Source organism: Eumetopias jubatus, unplaced genomic scaffold (genome assembly GCF_037043125.1).
Source record: "Eumetopias jubatus isolate StellerSeaLion01/CBP00866 unplaced genomic scaffold, mEumJub1_p1.0 scaffold_4, whole genome shotgun sequence".
Lineage (NCBI taxonomy): Eukaryota > Metazoa > Chordata > Mammalia > Carnivora > Otariidae > Eumetopias > Eumetopias jubatus.
The window spans coordinates 145,470,833-145,492,480 of record NW_028274810.1 but is presented as its reverse complement, the minus strand read 5'-3'; the positions used below and the strand labels follow the sequence as shown (position 1 = coordinate 145,492,480).

The 21,648-nt window shown below is 38.5% G+C and overlaps 1 protein-coding gene across 1 annotated transcript in view; it reads right to left on the bottom strand.

Annotated features, from left to right (window-relative positions):
• The window catches only part of STK3 (serine/threonine kinase 3), a 267,876-nt gene extending 247,557 nt beyond the window's left edge, over positions 1–20,319 (bottom strand). The window contains exon 1 of the mRNA XM_028113356.2: positions 20,130–20,319. Within this exon, the coding sequence (XP_027969157.1) occupies positions 20,130–20,155 (26 nt within the window). The 5' untranslated portion in view covers positions 20,156–20,319. The remainder of the gene's footprint in view (positions 1–20,129) is intronic.
• Between the last annotated feature and the right edge of the window lie 1,329 nt (positions 20,320–21,648).

Below are 21,648 nucleotides of genomic sequence, written 5' to 3'. Positions count from 1 at the left end.
ACTCTTAATAAAGTAGAAAGACAAATACATAAGAGCTAAACAAAATGTAATAATAAAGGTTGTTAATATTTATTAGGGCTTTTATTGGCCTTGTGCTGGGCACTTAACAAGCATTTTCTCATTTAATCTCTGTAACAACCTCTTTGGTAGCTACTAAAATATTCTCAGTTTTTAAGTAAGGAAACCAAGGGTTAAATGACTTCCCCAGTCGCCTGGTCAATAAATAGCAAAACAAAATCAAACCAAGGTCTGTCCAAGATATGGTATGGAGCCTTCTCACTGTTAGAAAGCTAGCAAATACCAAAGCACACTCATTAATTTTCATCTATTACTACATCAAGTATCACACATCAGTCTCATTTTTAAGGGGGATATTCTTTTGTAAGTGTTCCCAGGAATTTCTCATCTTCGGATCAATTAGTTATTTCTACTCTACACTATTTAGTGTACTATTATAGACACTAAACTACAACCTCCTAGAACAGGACTTCGCAGCTGCTTTGTTTCTCCCAAAGCTATACTATGCACTCAAGATATTAAACAGATAAACTTTTAGCTTGCTGTATGCTTCTTCAATTCAAATCACCATACCATATTATATGAGATGATAGATGGTCTAGGCAAATAACAATTTAAATTATGTTTTAGGAAATGTGGTATGGGGGAGCCAAAGAGATGAAGTTCTGAAGTACATTACGGTGATTATGGTAATGGTGGAATACTGCAAACTGTGTAAGATAAACATACTCTTCCTCCAGAGATTTCTTCCCAATCTTCTAAATGTCCTACAAGCCAAATTCCATAATGGAGAAGAGAACTAAAAAACTGTAAAACTAGGGCATGGTTTTGTCTCTTGCAACCCAGAAATGTGGTCACAAGGATCTGGGCTTAGAAAGTTAACAGTGGAAATGACAGGAAAGAACAAATACAAGAGAAATTCTGAAAGAACCATCATTTCTCACTGCATACAAGATAAAAAGACGGAAGAGGATCTAACTGATCCTCTCAACCCCCTCATTTCCATAACCTCCACTCTAGCCACAGTGGGCTATTCCTTGAAGGTCCTGAATTTTCACATCATACGTTTTTCAAAAATCACATAATCACTGTACTATAAAGGGCAGATATTGTATAGTTATTTGTACATGATGCAAGATATATAGGTAATATTTCTGTATGTCCATTCTCTCTTACCTGATCTTGTCAGTTAACCACTTCTTTAAAGATACACTCAAAAGTCTTATCTGGGATGTCTGAGATAAGCTTCTGTCCTCTACCACCATCCCTACCCACCTACCCACCCAAACACAAAGAACTAATCCTGTTGTCAACTATCGTCCCATAGCACTTAGCACACTGAGTCATTATTCCTTTCATGATTTATTTACTGTATGAGCTTATCACTACAGCTAAAATGGGAATTCCATGAAGATATGGATCATGTCTCATCTAGCCTCATATCTGCAGAATCTCATACACCACTGTTGAGTAAACTTTTCTTCAATAAATAAATGAATAAACGAATGAAAAAAAAAATTTGCTAACTACTAGAGATCTTATGGAACTTCAAAATGCCAGTCACTACCCAGTGCCCTTAAGGAGAAAAACCTATCTTCCTGTATAAGTTGTCATGGTTCATCACATGCTACTTCAAATTAAATCAGCTTTACCATCCCGGGAATAAAAAGTAAATATAGCTAGAAGTTGATCTGGAGGCCAAAAGCATCCATACATGGGCTGAAATGGCCAATTAGGGATGTTCCAGATTTCATGGTTGCAAAACGGCCCAATTAACCTTAGGTTTCAGAAAGTGTAAATGCTATGTGAACAAAGATGACAAAGGTCATTGGGAGCACATGTCATTTTTCCAAGTGACTCTAAGCTGCTACTTCCTTTATTAATGGAGCCAATTGCACAAGCCAGGATTAGAGATACTGAAGCTCATATGGAACAAGCAGCTGACTAGGCACCTTCCCAGGCTACCCCATGCACATTTCCTGAGTTATCCTTGCACTAAAATTCTATTACTGAAGATAATCTGTGTATCTCTCTTCCTTTTGGTCTTAAAGGACATAAGGAACAGAGTAACTAATATAGGAAACCAAGCAGAAGGAAGACACACACACCAAATGCAAACTGGCAAAAGAGTGACATCACTAATCAGTAGAGGGGTTAGATGGAAGACAGGAACTCTGTTTTGAACATGTTGCTTTTGAGGAGACAGCAAAGTAGTCAAATGTTATTTAGTAGATTGAAAATACTGAATAAGACTGAGCACAAAAGACTGATTCTCAAAAGTATGTATTTATGGGTCATTTCGATCAAAGTTGAAGCCGTAAGAGTGGATAAACTCACCAAGGAAATAACTACATAAAAAGAGGAGGAAGATAGGAAACAGAAAATGCAAGGTCAGTGTCAATTATGAATTGGAAATAAGAGCACATAAAACAGAGAAACAGAAGCAATAGAAAAATCAGAAGGCCAGAGAAAAAGAAAACTTTAAGAAACAGAGATATAGGGGCGCCTGGGTGGCTCAGTCTGTTAAGCGTCTGTCTTCGGCTCAGGTCATGATCCTGGAGTCCCTGGATCAAGCAGAGTCTGGGCTCCCTGCTTAGTGGGGAGTCTGCTTCTGCCTCCCCTCCCCATCCCCCACTCCTGCTCTCTCCCTCACTCTCTCAAATAAATAAAATCTTAAAAAAAGAAGGAACAGAAACAGATATAAGAGGGATAAGAACAGAAAAAAGGTTTCTGATTTCCTCACACAATGTCTAAAAACCTGTTACCTTAAAGCAGTTTCATTAGCTAGACAAGGCCTGAGCATGTTTCAACAGAATGAAGCCTTACAAATAGAGATTTTAAAGATTCTAGAATCGGGGAACAAAAATGTGACTGTAGGAATAAAGTTATAAAAGTATAAGAAGGGACGTGTTCAAAGGTTACAGGAAAGTTAGAAAGAGGAAATTGCCTTCTACAATACAAGCAAAAATTATGTAGGAACAATAATCACATGAAATTAAGATGAACTATTATAAGGTAGTTCTTCTGTCTGCCAGTCATAGAATTTCAACCTTCTCTACAAAGTAGATGAAGTCTTCTGTGTAATATTATGTGAAAATATAAGGGTAAGACAAAAAAAGAAAGTGCAAATTTAGGGGACTGGAGCTCTCATAGTCAGGAGTTACAGCTTTTTCTGAAAGTCTGTTAACACCAAACTAGCTCCATGCAAGAAACAGGCCAGTCATAAAAGACTTGAGGTAGAGGGGAAAAAAAACGAAAGGACTATATTTAAGTCCTTTCCTTTCTCTGTTTCCAGCTTTGGAGCAGCAGCAGTTTACAAGTTTGTAAACAGGTTGTAACTTCTGCTAAGGACGGCTCTTTAGCTTTGAAGAGACTGAATGAAAGACACTTCAGAAGGCGGCACAGCCAGCTGTCTATGATGGACTAAAAGTTTACTTTGTTTTGTTTTTTAGCTGCGGTAAAATATACATAACATAGAATTTACTATTTTAACTATTTTTTAACTATTTTTAACTATTTATTTTAACTATTTTTAAACTTTTTTAACCATTTTTTTTATTTTGTAACTTTTTAAACTATTTTTAACTACTTACTATTTTATTTTTTATTTACTATTTTCACTATGTTTTTAAAGATTTTATTCAGTTACTTATTTGAGAGAAAGAGAGTGTGCGAGTGGGGGCACTGGAGAGGGAAAGCGAGAATCTCAAGCTGGCTCCACGGTGGGTGAGCGCAGCCTCCATCTCACAACACTGAGATCATGGCCTGAGTTGAAACCAAGAGTCAGACGTTTAACCGTGAGCCACCCAGGCACCCCTTACTATTTTAATTATTTTTAAGTGTACACTTAAGTGGCATTAAGTACATTCATACCGTTACGCAACCATCACCACTATCCATCTCCAGGAGTTTTCATTATCCCAAACTAAAACTCTTAATCCATGCAACAACTTGCCATCTTCCCCTGCCCTAGTCCCACTAACCACCATTCTACTTCCTGTCTTGATGAACTCAGCTACTCTAGGTACCTCATGTAAGTGGAATCATACAGTATGTGTGTCTTGTGGCTGGCTTCTTTCATTTAGCATGTTTTTAAGATTTATCCATGTTGTATGTAGCATGTATTACAATTTCCTTCCTTTCAAAGTTGAATAACATACGAGAATGTATATACCACATTTTGCTTATCCATTCATCTATCAGTGGACACTTGGGTTACCTCTACCTTTTAGCTATAGTGAATAATGCTGAAAATAAACTCTGGTGTACACACATCTCTTCGAGTCCCTGCCTTCAATTCTTTCGGATATATACCTAGAAGTGGAATTTCTGGATCATATGGTAATTGTATGTTTCATTTCTTACAGAACCTTCACACTGTTTTCCACAGTGACTGCACTATTTTATTTTCCAATGAACAAGTATTCCAATTGCTACACATCCTAGACAATACTTATTTTCTGGCTTTAAAGGAAAAGAAGCTGAGGCAACACCTATTTTTTGGAAATAGATATAAATATAGACATAGATGCAGTTATAGATATGTAGATGAAATAGCCACCCTAAACAGTATGACATGGTCTCATTGTGGTTTCGATTTGCATTTCCCTAGTGAGGAGTAATGTTGAGCTTCTTTTCACAGGTTTATTGTCTATATGGAGAAATTTTGTCTACTTGGAGAAATGTCTATTCAAGTTTGCCCATTTTTTACTTGGGATGTGTGTTTTGGCCAAAGACTTTTAAAGAGAGACACAAATGAAGGCTTTCTACATTGCCACTCCGAGCTCCCTAGTCAGGAATAGTTAGGATACACCTTCTAGATCTCTTGGGAAACTAATGATGGAGAGGAGGATGTGGTCAGAGTGCAAATCCAGCAGAAGAAAAGAACTTCCAACTCTGCAAGAACAGAGGTTCCTTCCTTTTAAAGGTCCTTCCACCTCATTTCAACTCTGTAATTTTCAATGTATTTTTCTTTCATGCCAAATTTCCCTGTATTTTAGTAATCACATTACTGGTAGCTATTTAGTAAGTCAGAACTTTTATTAACATACGGTTACTGATGCCACATGCTAAGCACGATGTTGCATCTTACATGTGATATCTCATTTAAATTTAAGTTCTCAGAGCACCTGGGTGGCTCAGTCAGTTAAGCATCTGCTTTCAGCTCAGGTCATGATCCCAGGGTCACTGCTGAGTGGGGATTCTGCTTCTACCTCTTCCTCTGCCCCTCCCCCCCAGCTTGTGCACTCTCTCTCTCTAATAAATAAAACCTTAAAAAAAAAAAATTTAAGGGGTGCCTGGATGGCGCAGTCGGTTAAGCATCCAACTCAGTTTTAGCTCAGGTCGTGATCTCAGGGTCATGAAACTGAGCGCCGCATAAGGCTCGGTGCTTACCATGGAGTCTGCTTAAGACTCTCCCTCTCCCTCTGTCACCCCCCGCCCCACATGCTCTCTTTCTCTCTCCCTCTCTCTAAAATAAAGAAATCTTTAAATAAATAAATTTAAAAAATTAAGTTCTTCTCTGCAACCCTAGTAGTTTCATCTTCAATACTGTTAGAAAAGTAAAACATGTTTAAAACACATGAAAGGTTTTCATTCTTTCAACATTCCATTATCAAGCAATGTCAGTCTCAATATTAGCCTTAAAGAATTTTTTTTTTTAAGATTTTATTTGACAGAGAGAGAGAGAAAGAGCAAGCATGTGCAAGAGAGCACAAGCAGGGGGAGCTGTAGAGGGAGAGGGAGAGGCTCACTCCCCGCTGAGCAGGGAGCCTGATGCGGGGCTCGATCCCAGGACCCTGGGTTCATGACCTGAATCGAATGCAGACACTTAACTGACTGAGCCACCCAGGTGCCCCTTAACTAATATATTCTAAATTATACAATGACTCTGTCTTGAATCCACAAAATCAAACATCTTTTCTACTTCATCTACAGAAAGTACATTTTACCTCAAGCTAATAAAATTCAAGGATCATTTTTTTCTGCTTCCTTTTGCTTTTTAAAGGCCAAACATTTTGTAAATATTTGGATGTTTAGCTCCAAAGTAATACAACTGATTTTTCTTTTACTCAACTAGAACATATGTATCCAAGTGAAAGCTGTCCTTTTATCTCTTTGGAAAGCTATGTGTTTCTTCAGAAGATGTTGACAGTGACAGATACATTTCTGAAACACTTAAGAAAAAGTCTTCAGAGACAAATGGTTTACAATCACTACTTCTTCTAATCTTCACAAAATCCAAAGCAAAGGTACTATTACCACCTCGATTTTGCAAGTGAGTACACGGAGACTTAGAAAAGTTAACTTGCCCACCACTGCACTGAGTAAATGGCAGAGGTAAGACAAGAAAAGAACCAAAGTCTATCTGACTCTAAAGCTCTGGCTTTTAATTGTTTTGCTTTAAGTATCACTGTCTTAATAGTAAAATAGATGTGATTTGATGATCTCATAGAGTATTTACTTTTTATAAAACTGTTTTAAAATTTATGAGGGTTTAGTTAATTACTGGCACTAGAATGAGATGAAATCCACCTAAGAAAACAGATGCTCTACAATACATAGAAGTCTTTTTAAAATTAAAGTCTTATTCTTCAGCTCTATCATACCATTTCCTCTCAAGTTGGGCTCTTTGCCCAAAAGTACTCTAAAAGTATAATTTCCTGCCAAAGAGCTTTAAAGGAAAATAAGCTGAGATTTTTATCCCTCCTTCACCTTTTACAGTCTTTCATTTTTGTTTTCTAAGAATCTTTTCACTTAACCTCAATTGGAAAGCGACAGGATTCCTTTTAATTTCTTGTAACAAACCTATTCAAAGTTAAGAAATGCTGCAACATACTCCCTAGCTTTAAAGACATGTTACTGCATTCACTTTTTTAATAAAGTGAATTATTAAAAAAAAAATCCAGAATATGCAAACAACATAAAACAGCACATTTGAAAATGCTCTGACACATTCATTTCCTGCTAAATTAAAGTTAAAAATAATCTTATAAGAAATATGCAGAGCTATAAATCTCATAACTTTTAATCCAGGTCCTTATAAAGATTTTTAAATACTCAATAACCATACCCAGATTTGGGAACTACAAAACAGAACAGAATCTTTAATTGATTAAAAATAAAAGAGGAAACTTGCTAAGGTCTACCCACGTACCTGCCATACAGAAAAACCTACCATAATTTGTGCCAAAAACACTACCTACACTTTAAAACTAGATTTACTCATATATTTTGTTCCTCACTTGTTTCCCTACATCTCAAAATGTGAAGATAAAATACAAGGATTTAGTCTCTGTACACTCACAACTCCCCGTTTCCATCCCGAGAATACCAGAATTAATTGAATTAATCCCAAACATAAATACATCAATTAAAGGTGTACCTACATTGATAAAAGTGTAATTCCAGGGAAACTTTAAACTGACAATATTAACATGTGTATCATTCAATGAGTTCTGTACTCTGACTTTTACTTAATTTGTATAGGCTTTCATAAATAGAGATGGGGGCTGTGGAGACTGGCTGAGTTCAGCTATTGGCACAGATGGACACTATTTTGCTTGATTTCTCAGTACAGTTTTATTACACAGCAACAGCACATATGAAGCCAATTCTCAGTATTTCCCTGTGGTCCTCTGCAAACAAATTAAGAGGATTATGGCACTTTATGAAAATATTTTTGCTTTTTTAAATTGGGAGTGATTTTACCTTTTTGGTTTTGTTTTGTTTTTTTAGAAATAAAAATAAAATTTTTAAATCTCAACTGTATCTAATAGAAAAAAATGTGATCATTATGTGAAAGATAAATAGTCTAAATACTTAACCCATAGAAATTAAAAATAAACAACTATAAGTGTAATGTTACTGTATTTGCACAGGTATAACTCCAAGTCACTTTGGTAATAATACCATGAGTCCTCAAAATCTAAGTAATATTCCAAAATGACAGAAATTTTTTTAGCTTAGGAATTCCAGGGGCTTACGGTAAAATCCTGTTCCTTTTTTGAGGCAAAAACTTTGGTTTTTTCATATTAAAACTTAGAAACTCAGGGAAGTTTGGAATAATTTTTTTTTCCCCTTCACTGCATATAATGTTCCTCCTCTTAAGTCAAAAGATCATTTCAAGATGTACTATGAACCCAGAAGAGAAAAAGACCTCTGGTAAGCAAAAACTGACACAATGAGCATGTACTTTACTTTCGGAAAGGAATAGCTACTGTCAGGTCAGGTAATTATTTCTAAGATAAGTAGCAGTTTAGAAAAGGACACAGTAACGAGAATGACAGATAACAGTAAAAGACAAGACTAGGTTAAAGGAAAAAACAGCCACATGTATACAAGCAACAAAGCTTCAAACACATCAAAAAGCACACTTGACTGTTTCTATGAACTAAAACTATGAACAGTTCTATGAACTGTTTCTATGACTATTTTCATGAACAAGAAAAGCAAGAGCATTTGCTTTCCTTATCAGTTTCAGAAGACTGGGTCAAGTGCCTTAATTTTGGAATGATTTCCATCAAAACTGGTTGTATAAAAGTGTTTGTAAAATATTTTTAAAATATAATGCTTAAAGTGGTTTACTTCATTTATTTGGAAAATGCATTACATGGTATACCATACTTCCCAGTGATGCTAAATATAAAGTTATAACCATATCACTATTTTAGCAGGCTCTTTGAAATCGCATGAGTTTTTTTGTGAATATTAATTAAAGCTATCTAATCAAATGCTGAGAGTCTATATAAAGGGGGGGGGAGTGCAGAATCCCATTGTCTTATCATTTGCCTATTACTTGAATTCTCTTCTGTAAGGAAAAAAACAAAAACAAAAACAAAACCTTGGAAGTATACAATGAGAAGCAAGCTCACAGAAGGAAAATTCATTCTACCGGGAAAAGAGAATCATCAAAATAGTTTCTTCTCAAGAGTTTAATTTGTATATTTTTAATTTCCCCTGGAATTTTATGAGATTCCATTCTTTAATTTGACCCTTATTTCTTAAAATTCTTAGAAATTACATGAATTAGGGTGCCTGGGTGGCTCAGTTGGTTAAGCGACTGCCTTCGGCTCAGGTCATGATCCTGGAGTCCCGGGATCGAGTCCCGCATCAGGCTCCCTGCCCAGCGGGGAGTCTGCTTCTCCCTCTGACCCTCTTCCCTCTTGTGCTCTCTATCTCTCATTCTCTCTCTCTCAAATAAATAAATAAAATCTTAAAAAAAAAAGAAAAAAAGAAATTACATGAACTATAAATTTTATTCAGAGCAATCATTTCTCTATGATCCAAACCTCTCTCTGATACAAATTTCACTGATTACTAAAAATGTGTGAATAGCTGATCATTGGAAAATGGCTACTGCATGCCTTTTAACTGCAAGATAATAGACTAATTCACTTATCAGCTTATAGGTGCAACCTAATTAGTAATTAATACAGTAAGTAATTATACTAAAACTAATTCTCTCTAAAGTTACATGACATAGCATCAAATGTAAAGTACCAACCATGTCACTGAGACAAAGACCTTATGTTTTTTATTAGAAAGTACAATAAAACTTAACAAGAGGGGCTAATATCAAAACCAAAAAGGAATAACATATGGCATTTAAGATGTGGATATAGTTCATTTTGCAATTCATCATACTGTAGTCAGGGCTGGATTTATAAAGCAGCCTCAAGATGCCCTTGAATTTTGTTTGTGCACAGATACACTTTTATGTATATAAGACAAAGCAGGCTAAAAGGTCTACCTTAAAAAATAAGCCCTGAAATCTAATCTTATCACCAGTGGTGTTTTTTGTCTTGGATTCTTTTATTTTCTGTATCTTTTTTGTTTAAGAAGAAACTAGGTCACCTGAAACATTCAGAGCTGAGAAAGAAGTGAGGCTGGATGTTAGGATAACGCTGGGTCAAAGGGTAACCAAAATAAGAGAGGGAGAATGTGAAGGTAAAAGTCCACTCCAAATAGTCTCTACCACAGAATGTCTATACATGCCCAATTTCTGACTTAAACTTAGAAACATAAAGGTATGGTAGAGATATTATCCAGAGGAAGAAGATGCCAGTGCCATCATATTTTTTGACACAGTATCCCATAGCTGGAAAGAATGAGTCAGTTCTCCTATCTATGAAAAAACACTATTTAAAATTAAAGTGGCACTAACCACATTAGCACCCAGGTTAGGGTCCTGAAATACCATTTCTCATAAAAAGAAAGTAGTACTTCTAGGAGAAATGGTTGGTTCCGGATCCAGAACAGGAAATGGAAATGATGAGTCCTGAATATCTTATCACAGCAGACAACATGGAAGCTACAGGTCATGTTGTCCCTGAAGGGACTCCCACTGACCAAAGATGGGGGCCACTTTCAGGAACAGGAACTGCAATGGATTAAAATCGATCAAATATGTTTAAATACATTAGTTCATAATGGAACTTAAAAAAAAAAAAAGAATTGGTCCCCTTTGAAGAAAAATAGGGAACTAATTCATTCTCTTGAAAACAGGTAAAGGGGAAGAATCAAGCATTTATCCTGTCTTATAAATTGTACCACTGGGTAATCAGACAAAAGATGAGGGAGGTTTTATAGAGATAGAAAAACATTCCAACTAATAAATGAAAACAAAATGGTGTATTTAGAATTTCACCATTTTGCAACATCCAATGAATTAAGAGAAATAAGCACTAACCATCAAAAGCTGCTAACATCACAAAAAAAAAGAGAGACAACTATACACTAAGTGACTAATATAGTCTTGCCATACACCACCTGTACCAATGCCTAAGGGATCGAAATTGAGCCTGTCAGTGTCTGGATCCAGTTACTCATTGGCAGAAAATATGGAGGGCAAAAGAACAGTAGAACTGCACCTTGGGTAAGCAATCGGCAAAATCCAGGCTGTGGGAAACTACAGCCAGCCTGCATTCTTCAACAGGTAAAAGAAAAGAAAAGGAATGGAGAACCAACGTAAAGATCAAAAGGACATTTATAAAAACTATTTTTTAACTGGCAAGACTAACCTAGAGTGTCTAGCAATGCACATTTAGGTTATTACTTTAAAAGTTGGTATAAGGGTTACTTAACGGAGAAAGGCAGCTATGATTGGGATGGAACAGTAAGAAGGAAGGGCGGCAGAGGTCTATTTCTTAACCTGACTGGTGATTACAAAGGGGTCTGCCTACCGTAATCATTAAGCCATACGTTTGTTTTGTACTGAGGTTTTATTTTGCAACAAAAACATTTTTTAATAGCAAGTTATCAGGACACCTGAACGGTGCAAACACCTAACAAAGGCTTAGTATGATTCCCATTCTCTAGACTAATGCAGTAAAAATAAGAGGTTAAAAAAAGAAGTTAGTGCCCATCATTTCCTCCTACCTACTTCCTCTTCTAAGGGAACCACCTAATAACACATTTGGGGCCCAACAGATTCACTTTCCTGGGCATCAGGAAATTCTAACAAAGAGATTATGAGATACCCAAACCTGTTCCTCTTGCAGTCTTCCTCCAAAACACAAAACCTAGGAGCCAGAATTGATTCTTTCTTCCTCAATTCCCACAGCTAGTCTATCAGCAAGTCCTTCATTTCTAACTGCAAAATATAACTACATCTGTCCATACTTCTCTCCATCTCCACTGCCTCCACCATCTAACCATGAGCTATTGCCATGACCTCCCAACTTTTCCCGTTTTTATTCTTAACCCTCTACAATCTACTCTACCCAAAGCAAACCAAATGATCTTCTAAAAACATAAACTGCTTAAAATTCTGCTTAAAACCATTTAATGACAGCCAATTGCACTTTCACATCCAAATTCCTTTCCATAGCCTGCATCACTGAATCCCTGCCCATTTCTCTGACCTCCTCTCCAACCACTTTCTCCCATTTTACAATCCAGCCACAGTGGCCTCATTTCAATCCCTCCCACACACTATGCTCTTTCCCACCTCCAGGCCTTCTCATAGCTTTCCCTCGGCCTGGAATACTCTTTCCAGCTGCTCACAAGGATAACTTCTCAACCCCTTTAGTATTACTAAACAGCTTCTCAGAGAAGCTCTGGCCAACTGCCCTATTAAACAGGTTCCACCATTTTTCTCTATCAGTCCTATGTGCTACTTCTATCCTTCATTGTTCAAGCTCCAACTAGAGTGTATGTTCTATGAGGTCAAAGATCTCAACTGCTTCATTCAACAATGTACCCAGCATTTAGCATTTGAAAGGCAGTTAATTAATAATTACTGAATATATGAATAAATGAGCAAAGGAATGAACTCAAGGCTGACATCCAATTTCTGCCATGAGCAATGATCAGTGAGTAAACAAAGCCAATTTTTATCTTTTTTCTTCCAAATTTTTATTTAAATTCTAGTTAGTTAATACAGTGTAATATTGGTTTCAGGAGTAGAATTTAGTGATTCTTCACTTACATACAACACCAGTACTCACCATAACAAGTCCTCTCCTTAATACCCATCACCCATTTAGCCCATCCCCTACCCACCTCCCTCCACCAACCCTCAGTTTGTTCTCTATCGTTAAGAGTCTCTTATGGTTTAGAAAGCCAGTTTTTAGAAAGGAACAGAAGAATGGGGGCGCCTGGGTGGCTCAGTTGTTAAGCGTCCGCCTTCGGCTCAGGTCATGATCCCAGGGTCCTGGGATTGAGCCCCATATCGAGCTCCCTGCTCAGTGGGTAGCCTGCTTCTCCCTCTCCCACTCCCCTTGTGTTCTCTCTCTCGTGGTCTCTCTCTCTCTGTCAAATAAATAAATAAAATCTTAAAAAAGAAACAAACAAACAAACAGGAGAATGGGGGCAACTCAGCAGACTCAGGAGAGATCATCTGGCTCCAGAGAGAAAGAGGCAAGGAAATTAGCTGCCTATTACCTTTAACTCATGCTTTCCTCAAATATGTAAAAGGTTCACCCAAATTACAAAAATAATTTTAACTTGCATTCCTTTCCAACTATAGGACTCTAGGTCCCATGATTTCAGAAAATCAAAACTCTTAAAAATGAAAAATGATCTGAACAGAGAGTAACATTCCATACTTTGAATATAAAAACTACCTCATCCTTGGAATCACATATGCTCAACAATTTCCCCAATTTTCTAAGAGAGAGAGAGAGAGAGAGAGTGTGTGTGTGTGTCTACACCAAGATACTAATATTTATATCAAGATATCTGGAACTATCTGAAAATGCTACTCTATTTGACCTCTTCACTAAGATGTCTGATACCATATAAAATTTTGTTTTGTTTCGTTTTGTTTAAAGATTTTATTTATTTATTTAAGAGAGAAAGATACAAGAGAGCACAGGTGAGGGGCAGGGAGAGGGAGGAGCAGACTCCCCCTGAGCAGGGAGCCCAATGCAGGGCTCGATCCCAGGAACCTGGAATCATGACCTGTGCCAAATGCAGACGCTTAACCAACTGAGCCACCCAGGCACCCCTGATATCATATAAAATTTACAGACTAATTCAGAACCCACATATACTATCATATGTACACCTATATTAAATACCAGCAATATTAACAGTTTTCTGTAATGCTCATTTTGCTACAAAGTCATTTTGTAAGATATGTCCTTTAATATACTTTTAAGAAGTTCAAGGTAATCTGCACCTTAATATTCATGGAACAATAAGCTTATTTTTAATATTCATACATCTATTTATATATTTGTTACTTTCATTTATTCAATTTTAGACTCTATGTGGAAAAAACAGTTGTAATAAGACATTTCAAATACAGAATCTGTTCCAAGAGCTAAGAATGAAAATTAAAATAATCCTAACATATGAGGCAATTCAAATAAAATCACAACAAAAAAGAGGCCTGGGACAAATAAAAAAGAAAGTTTCTATCAGATAGTATAAATTTTCTCTTTAGCAGAAAAATCTAGAGACCTTTGGTACTTAGAAGGGGTAGAGCTGGGAGGGAGTCAGAAGTTGAGGCAATCATAATTATAGCTTTGCACAGGGTCATTCTACACTAGAAGCCACACGAGCCTTTGCCTCATAGCAACCTTTATGTATTACATATTCTTTTGTGAACTCTTGTCAGACATCGTAGATCATCATTTTCCATCTTCCCATACTTCAGTCAGGACCTATATACTGTCCTGATACTGTCAAATACTGCAGTTTTTAAATAATAGCTTCCTTTCTCCCATTCACCTCTATCCTATTGTATGTGTAGGTAGTTACGCTTACACCCGTCTGGATACCTCTGGCAATGCCATCATCGAGCTTTTAAATATCAGGATACAGTTTGAAATGAAGTCAGTTTCTTGACTGTCACTACTACATATGCCAACAACGTCTTTTCAAACTGCAGATCACAACCCGTTAATAGGTCATGAAAATAATTTGGTGGACCACGACCAGCAGTTTTTCAGTGAAATAGAACATAACAGAAAATAGAAAAATACCAAAAACATCCCACAGAGTACATTGTGTGAAACTTCTCTTTTAGTTTTATATGTATTTGGGTCTGTCCTGGGTTTCACCATCAATATTTTATTTTAATTTTTTGAGAGCCACTAATATATGATGGCCTGAAGTGACAGTACCTTTAGTTCAACACAGACTTCTTTGGAACCAGAAAAATTAAATTCAAAGCACTTTTCCCCCCTTATAATCCAAACAAGAAATACTCAATTTAAACCTTTTATTATTAAAGTTTTATTGATACACACTTCTGGAATGAGCATTTAGATTACTTCAGAAAAACAAATTTCAACCTGTGTTTAATACATATTTACCTTTTTCTTTACATTTCTAACAAATTCTTTAGTACTAATATGTGCTATATCTCAGTCCCTTAAAGAACAAAAGAAAGGGGTGCCTGGGTGGCTCAGCTGGTTGGGTGTCTGCCTTTGGCTTGGGTCGTGGTCCCAGGGTCCTGGGATCAAGATCCACATGGGGCTCCCTGCTCAGCTGGGAGCCTGCTTCTCCCTCCGCCCCTCCTCCCTGCTCATGCTCTCTCCTCCTAATAAATAAAATCTTAAAAAAAGAACAAAAGATAAATTAATCTTTGCCTCGGGTTGACTAAAGACTGAATTTATCTCCTGTCTTAACGTGCAACTGGTTTGTTCACCCAGACCTGCTCCAGATGTTACTGTCATCCTCCCTGTCTTTAGGAAGAGACAATTGAGCAGGCCCATCTCAAGGGCCTAAATCAATTCTAAAGGAGTTGGTCCACCCCCAATTAATAGAGAAAAGCCAAAAGGAGAACAGATATGCTTTAGGGACCAAGTCATTAATGCAAAAAGATGCTCCTCCTATTTGCTTGATTCTTTTCTTGCCCTTTGAAATAGTCAGAACCTCCTCCCCTAGCATGCCTCTAAAGTTGGGAGCTTCCTCCAGGGCCTACTACTACCTGAGGTTGCTGCCTTTGTTTTGTATCATTCTCCAGGTCATCTTCTCAAAGAAAACTCTAGCTCCCCACTTGTGAATCTCTCCAATAATAAGCACAGAAGAATTCTGATTCCAAGGACACAGGAATTAGTAATATAGACCTAAAATGAAGCCCACACCTCTTTTGATTGCAATGTCTTCATGATTTTCGTCATACCCTACTATCTACTTAGCTAGTTTGTTGCCTTGTCCCACACAACTCAATTCCAAGAATTGTTTATCTGCAATTCCAACTTCTGGTCTAAGGTCAGGCCTACTGATACTACAGGTTGATATGGGCTTTTCATGCTAGGAACCTATAAATTCCCTCTACTTTACCCATCTATATCCCCATCCTTTTACTTTTGCTTTTTCATTCCCTAATAATCTATCTTCTGACTGATACTCCATTCATTCATAGCAACACTTTCCCTTAGGAAACAATTGTTTTCTTACCTTCACTTCTCATTTGTGTGAACACACTTTGTAACCCTAACATTTTAACTTGAATCTTCACTTTACTTCCCCCAACTACATTTTCACACATAAAAAAAGAAAAAAAAATGCAAAGAATCCAACCATGGCTTAAAGCAAAGAACTTTCCTTATCTGTCTCGCGAATAAATTTCAGGAGCTTACTCCCTTCTTATTATCCCTACCAGTGTTTTCACTGTTCCACACCAACTTTTCCTCCAAGTATACCGTAATGAATTTTAAATTTTAAATAACTACTAATCCTATAATCTAACGGAGGAACAAGGCCTGTCTGGTAAAGTCTATCTCTCCAGCAATGATATTCTGTCCTCTCTTTAACAAGTATTATCTATATAACTATCTATCTTCAAGCAACCGGAATTTTCATGCTACCCACCACCTATCACAGAGACCCACCTTCCCTTTTATGAGTGTTCTACTTGGTGAAGAGCTCATGTTTTGATCATTTCCTCTTCTATCTCTTAAAACTTACCTGTTGTGTGGTCATTTTTCTTTCATCTAGCAGTTCCCCTACAAAGAAATCTGAGAAACTCAACTTACCGAAACGTTAATAATTAAGAACCATTTAATGGACTTCCATTCCCAAAGGGACCTCATTTTCATAAGAACTTAGGAAGACCTCTATGACAGACCTGTTAAGGAAGGCTGGGGAATCTAAAAGCTATTCTGATACCTCAAGTCAGTGACTATAGTTGAGCACATCTATTGCCCATATTTAACACAACCTTGTTGGTGAGACCAACTCAGTGATGTGAGGTAAGAATGGCCTCCCAGATCCTCTCGTCACAATTTTCAGATCTAGCCGCTCAGTGGAATCTCCAACTCCCAGAGGACAAGAATGACCCCAAAGAGCAAAGGTGGGCGCTGACACCCAAGCCTAACATCAGATTTATATGAACAACATGATAAAAATAAAAAGACACATACGGTATGGGAATAACAAATACCCAATTCAGGATAGTGACAACGCTTTGGGGAATAGGGAGGGAATGCAACTGAGAAGAGATATACTTAGTAAAATTCAACTGTATTCGCAATATTTTATTTCTTAAGCTGGGTAATGTGATACATAAATACTTATTAAATTAGCCCCCATTATCTCTGGAATATCTAAAATTTTGTAGTTGAAAAAAGAACAATATGAAGATGGCATATACTCAAATGGACATCATACTAGGAATACGGAAAAATACCTTAGGCTAAAAAGCACTCAAATAAGTTACTTTATGAAGCAGGCCTTGAGGAAAGAATAAAACACAGATTACTAGCAAAAAAAGAACACCAACTTCTCTAAAGGAAAAGCATGAACAAAGGCAAAGGTGGAAGTACCCATGGCCTACAACCTAAATAAAAAACAAAAGGAAAACTTCAGGAAGCCAGATTCATGAGAAGAATAACAAAAGCCTAGGGATTAAATCTAAGACCAAGTGATAGGGGTCTTGGGCACTAAGTAGACTAGGGTGCCCCAATCAAAAAAAAAAATTTTTTTTTAAAGAAATAGCATGGTGGAAGTGATGTTTTAACAAAACAAATCAGAAGCCATTTGCTTCTGAACTAAAGCAAACACTGTCCTACGATCATTAGGAGGTTCTGTAGGGCAGCAAAAGGAGAAGAGGAGGAGGCAAGGCACTGAGAACCAGGTCCTAGTGCCCTGCCTCTACTCCAAACAGAGCCTTTCTGCTGCTAAAAACTTTCTAAAACCACTGCACTCAAGTACCTACTTGGAAGGCACTGCTGTAAATCAAGTATGAGGGTCATAAAACCCAGGAATGGGGTAATCGCCATCAAAAATGAAAAAGGAAAAGAAAATGAATCCAGACTTTTTGATGGAGAATTCAATAGGACTTAGTGACAAACTAGATGGAATAATGAAAGAGTGGATTTGCATGAAAAAATCAAATATACCAACTGAACAGCAGCTGCTGGTCATACAGACTTGAACATCAGCAACATAAATGTGACCATGTAAAAATGTCTGAGCCCTAAGGAAGTGCTACTCAAGGCAGAAAGCAAAGCAACATTCTTAAAGGGAAGAAGAAAAGAACAAGCAGAGGGCCCACAGGATTGTACAAAGAAATGACCACCACATATGGAAACCTAAGAAAGTGAGTTTTTAAAAAGAGGTATCACTGTATACAGTGTGAGAGGGTGCACAGCCTTTGCAGCCAATCAGACGCAGGGTTCTGGCATCTCCTCCACTTGACCAAATTATTTAACCTCTCTGAGTTTCACTTAATAAGCAAAGAATAAACTAACAACATTTAACATCACTGAACACATTATGGAGCCCTGTGCTATGTGCTTTACACATGACCTATTTTAATCCTCACAGCACACTTTACAGATGAAGAAATTAAATTCAGAACTAGCATAGTAAGCTGCAGAGCCAGGATTCCTGTTTCTTAGGACAACAAAATACAGGAATGTATATACAAAGTTCATGGCAAACAAATGACCTCAAAAATGGCATCTGTATTTTATTATTAGAAGGTAATGATCAATAGGGAGAACACAAAACTCACTGTCAGTAATCCCTGTCATAGACTTCCATGTAGCAAACTCTTTTAGTGTCCTCAGCTACAAAACAGGATTAATACCTGTGATCCAACCTACTTAACAGGGTTGCTATAATAATATTATGAAAATGAAAATGCTATGAAAAAATTTTAAGTGATATTGGAATATATGGGCTTAACGTCACATATCTTGCTTTTCAGAAACGCCTCCTGGATCAACATAAGTCTTTCCATGAAGAGAACTAAAAATAAGCCCGTTGGATGTGCAAGCATCACTTTGAAAAGTATAAATGACACAGAATGGTTATATATACCACCCACGACTCCCCCTGAGCCTCTAGGTTTCCTAGAGTCCCTGCAAGGGCGCGGGGGCGGGGGGGGGGGGGTCTCTTACACCTATTAAAAAAAAAAAACTCTGATAACTTAGAGCTAATGAACAGTGAGAGCTACTTGAATTTGGAGTTGTTCGGGTTGGCCTTAGGGCATTATCTCAGAGGTGCCCCCTTTGCAGTCCTTCCACAATAGAAAAGAAAAAAAAAGTTTCCAATTTTTTGGGTGCCCAGTCAATACTAGAATTCAACACAAAATACCAGATAAAAATCTATCAAGGGCTCTGTCTGATAGCAGGTCTCTTTTGGAAATCCCTCCACAACCCCCACTTTTTTCACCTGAACAGATGGTTTCCAGGCCTCGAGGCTCGCTTGTCTAGTCACACAATTCACAACAGCCTACAAAGTTCCTACCTTTTTAATTATTCCATGTTCCTGAATCTATCACCTTTCATCTAAAGATCTCTAAGTATCAGAACACGAGAACTCCTTAATCTTCACAACAGCACTCTGGGAGAAAGATTAGTACCCTTATTCTATAAATTAAAAATGAAAGAGTGAGATTAAATGCTTTAAACACCACCAGTTAACTGCTGTTGATTCATTCTTGGGGGAAAAAATAAACATTCCGAACTTACATCTATGGAGAGCCTTGATTTAGCTTGACCATTTCAACTACTACTTTGAAAGTATCTACTGGGTACTCTTACTCTTCCAATATATTAAAGATTAAATATAAACTAACAGCAAATACCAAAGCATCACTATTTTTATATGCTAGAAGAAAAACAGAAAACTATATGGGGGAGGGGGTTCTAATTTAAGATTCCTACTGTCTTGCATCCATAAATACTTCTGAACTTGAGGGGGGTAAGGGGAAGAACACCTGTCAGTGCGATATATCTACAAGTTTTACACACTGTGTAACTATTAATGTTGAATTCCTTAAACTGTTAATAAATAACCCGCCTTCTCAAATAAAAGGCAGTATTATGAAAAACATTTGACAAGAACGCCTACATGGCTGTAAGCAGCCCAATTTCCCAGTTCTGCATCTCCGGGCTTCGTGAACTTGCCAGGAGGGAAAAGTCCGCCCGGCCCAGGAGTCCGGCCGCGGGGAGCCCGGCGCTGCCCGGCGACTTTCCACGCCACCAGGCCCGCCTCGCGGGAGAAGCGAGGCTCGGCCTCCCCGCGGGCCCCCTCGACCAGTGGACAGACGCGGCCCGGCACTCGGACCTGCCTCCCGACGCCCAGCGCGCCCGGCCCGGGCCCGGCAGTCGCGGAGGGGGTCGCGGTCCCGCCCGGCCTAGCCGCCCCCGCCCGCGGCCGCCGGCGCCGCCTCCCTCCTTCTCCCGGCTCCCAGCGTTCGTTACCTCTTGGGCGCTGGCGGCTGCTCCATGGCTGCCGGGGACAGAAGGAGGGACGTGGTGGGCGGTGAAGGCCGGAGGGAGGAGAGGAGCCGGGGCACCGGCCGGCCGAGCCCCGGGAACCACAGGGGGAAACTCCAGGAACTCGGACCAACTTTCCCGTAACTCCGCGGCGGATCCCCCTCCCGCTCTGGAGTGCGCCTCCTCCCGGCCCGCCCCGCCCCTCGGCCGCCGGCCGCAGTCCTGGGAGAGTGGGCGGAGCCAGCCGCGGCCCCGGCTTGGTAGGCGGAGCCAGCCCCGGTGGGGTGGGCGGAGTCGGGGGCGGAGGGAAGCGCCGGCCACCGCGCTGGGAGTGGAAAAAAGGCGCGGAGCCTAAAAGAGCTAGAGGCTAAGGCCCAGTCAGGACAGACCCAGAGCCTGTCTATTCTGGCCAGGGGGCACCTTCCTTTGAGCCGGCCGAGAGCTGCCGCTCCGCATTTGCCTCCATTGTATTGCCTCAATCCCATTTGACTCATTTCTCTGGATTTCCCAAAAATCCCAAGCATTCTGTGCAGCCTTTTGAAGTGTTACTAACTGCCCACGCTTCCCTCTCTAGTTGTTTATACTTATTGGCTGCTTTACCCCCAGCCATTTGACGTTTGTAGCTACAGCACTAGGGATACTACCGGAAATTCTTGTTTGATGTTGGTTGTGGACAAGCTCCTCACTACGTTTCACTGTAATTACGTCTAATTACAAAGAAAATAATTACCGCAGTGAGATCTCTCCGTGCACCAATTTCAGTGCGCTGTGGTCTTGCCACCTGTTCCCGTGGGTAACCTGGAAAACCTATCCCAAATTATGGTGCGTAGAAGAGTACTCAAGAGAAGTTTGTTTTCTTCCTTCTTGTCACCCTCTCTCCTCCACCGGTTCCCAAGGCCCTTACCTCATTGTGAGTTGATCCCTTCCTGCATCTATCTTTTTTGTATACCATTTAACCTGAAATTCCATATATAAATATCTTTCTTATGACCATATACAGGTGTTTGGTCGCTATCAAAACGAGTTTGCTCGCTTTCGTTAGAAATTATCAAGATGTAGAGTCATAGAGTTTTCTTGAAGATTAGAACAGTCTATGAATAGAATGTTAAATAAAGGAACTGTATGAACATTAACCCAAATCAGACTTGTCTATTAACAGCCTTCCTCTTTTTTGCATTATTTTTAGTTTCAATATGTAATAAACTTATATGATTTATTTTCAAAACACTATATTCCCCCCTAAATTTAGTTATGTTAAATTTAAGAGCATTCATTGGTGAAACCTGAAGTTAAATTCTGCAAACAAGAGAGATTATTACAAAATTTTATACTCATTTTCATGTATTAAAGATCCACAGTCTAACAGTTCAGAAGTAACAAGACAACAAAAAGCTAAATTATTAAAACGTAAAAGCTAGGAAAAACCTTTGAAATTATTTCATTCCATCCTTCACTCTCATCCTCCCTTCCATGCCCTAGTCCCATCTTCTCATATTTCATCAGA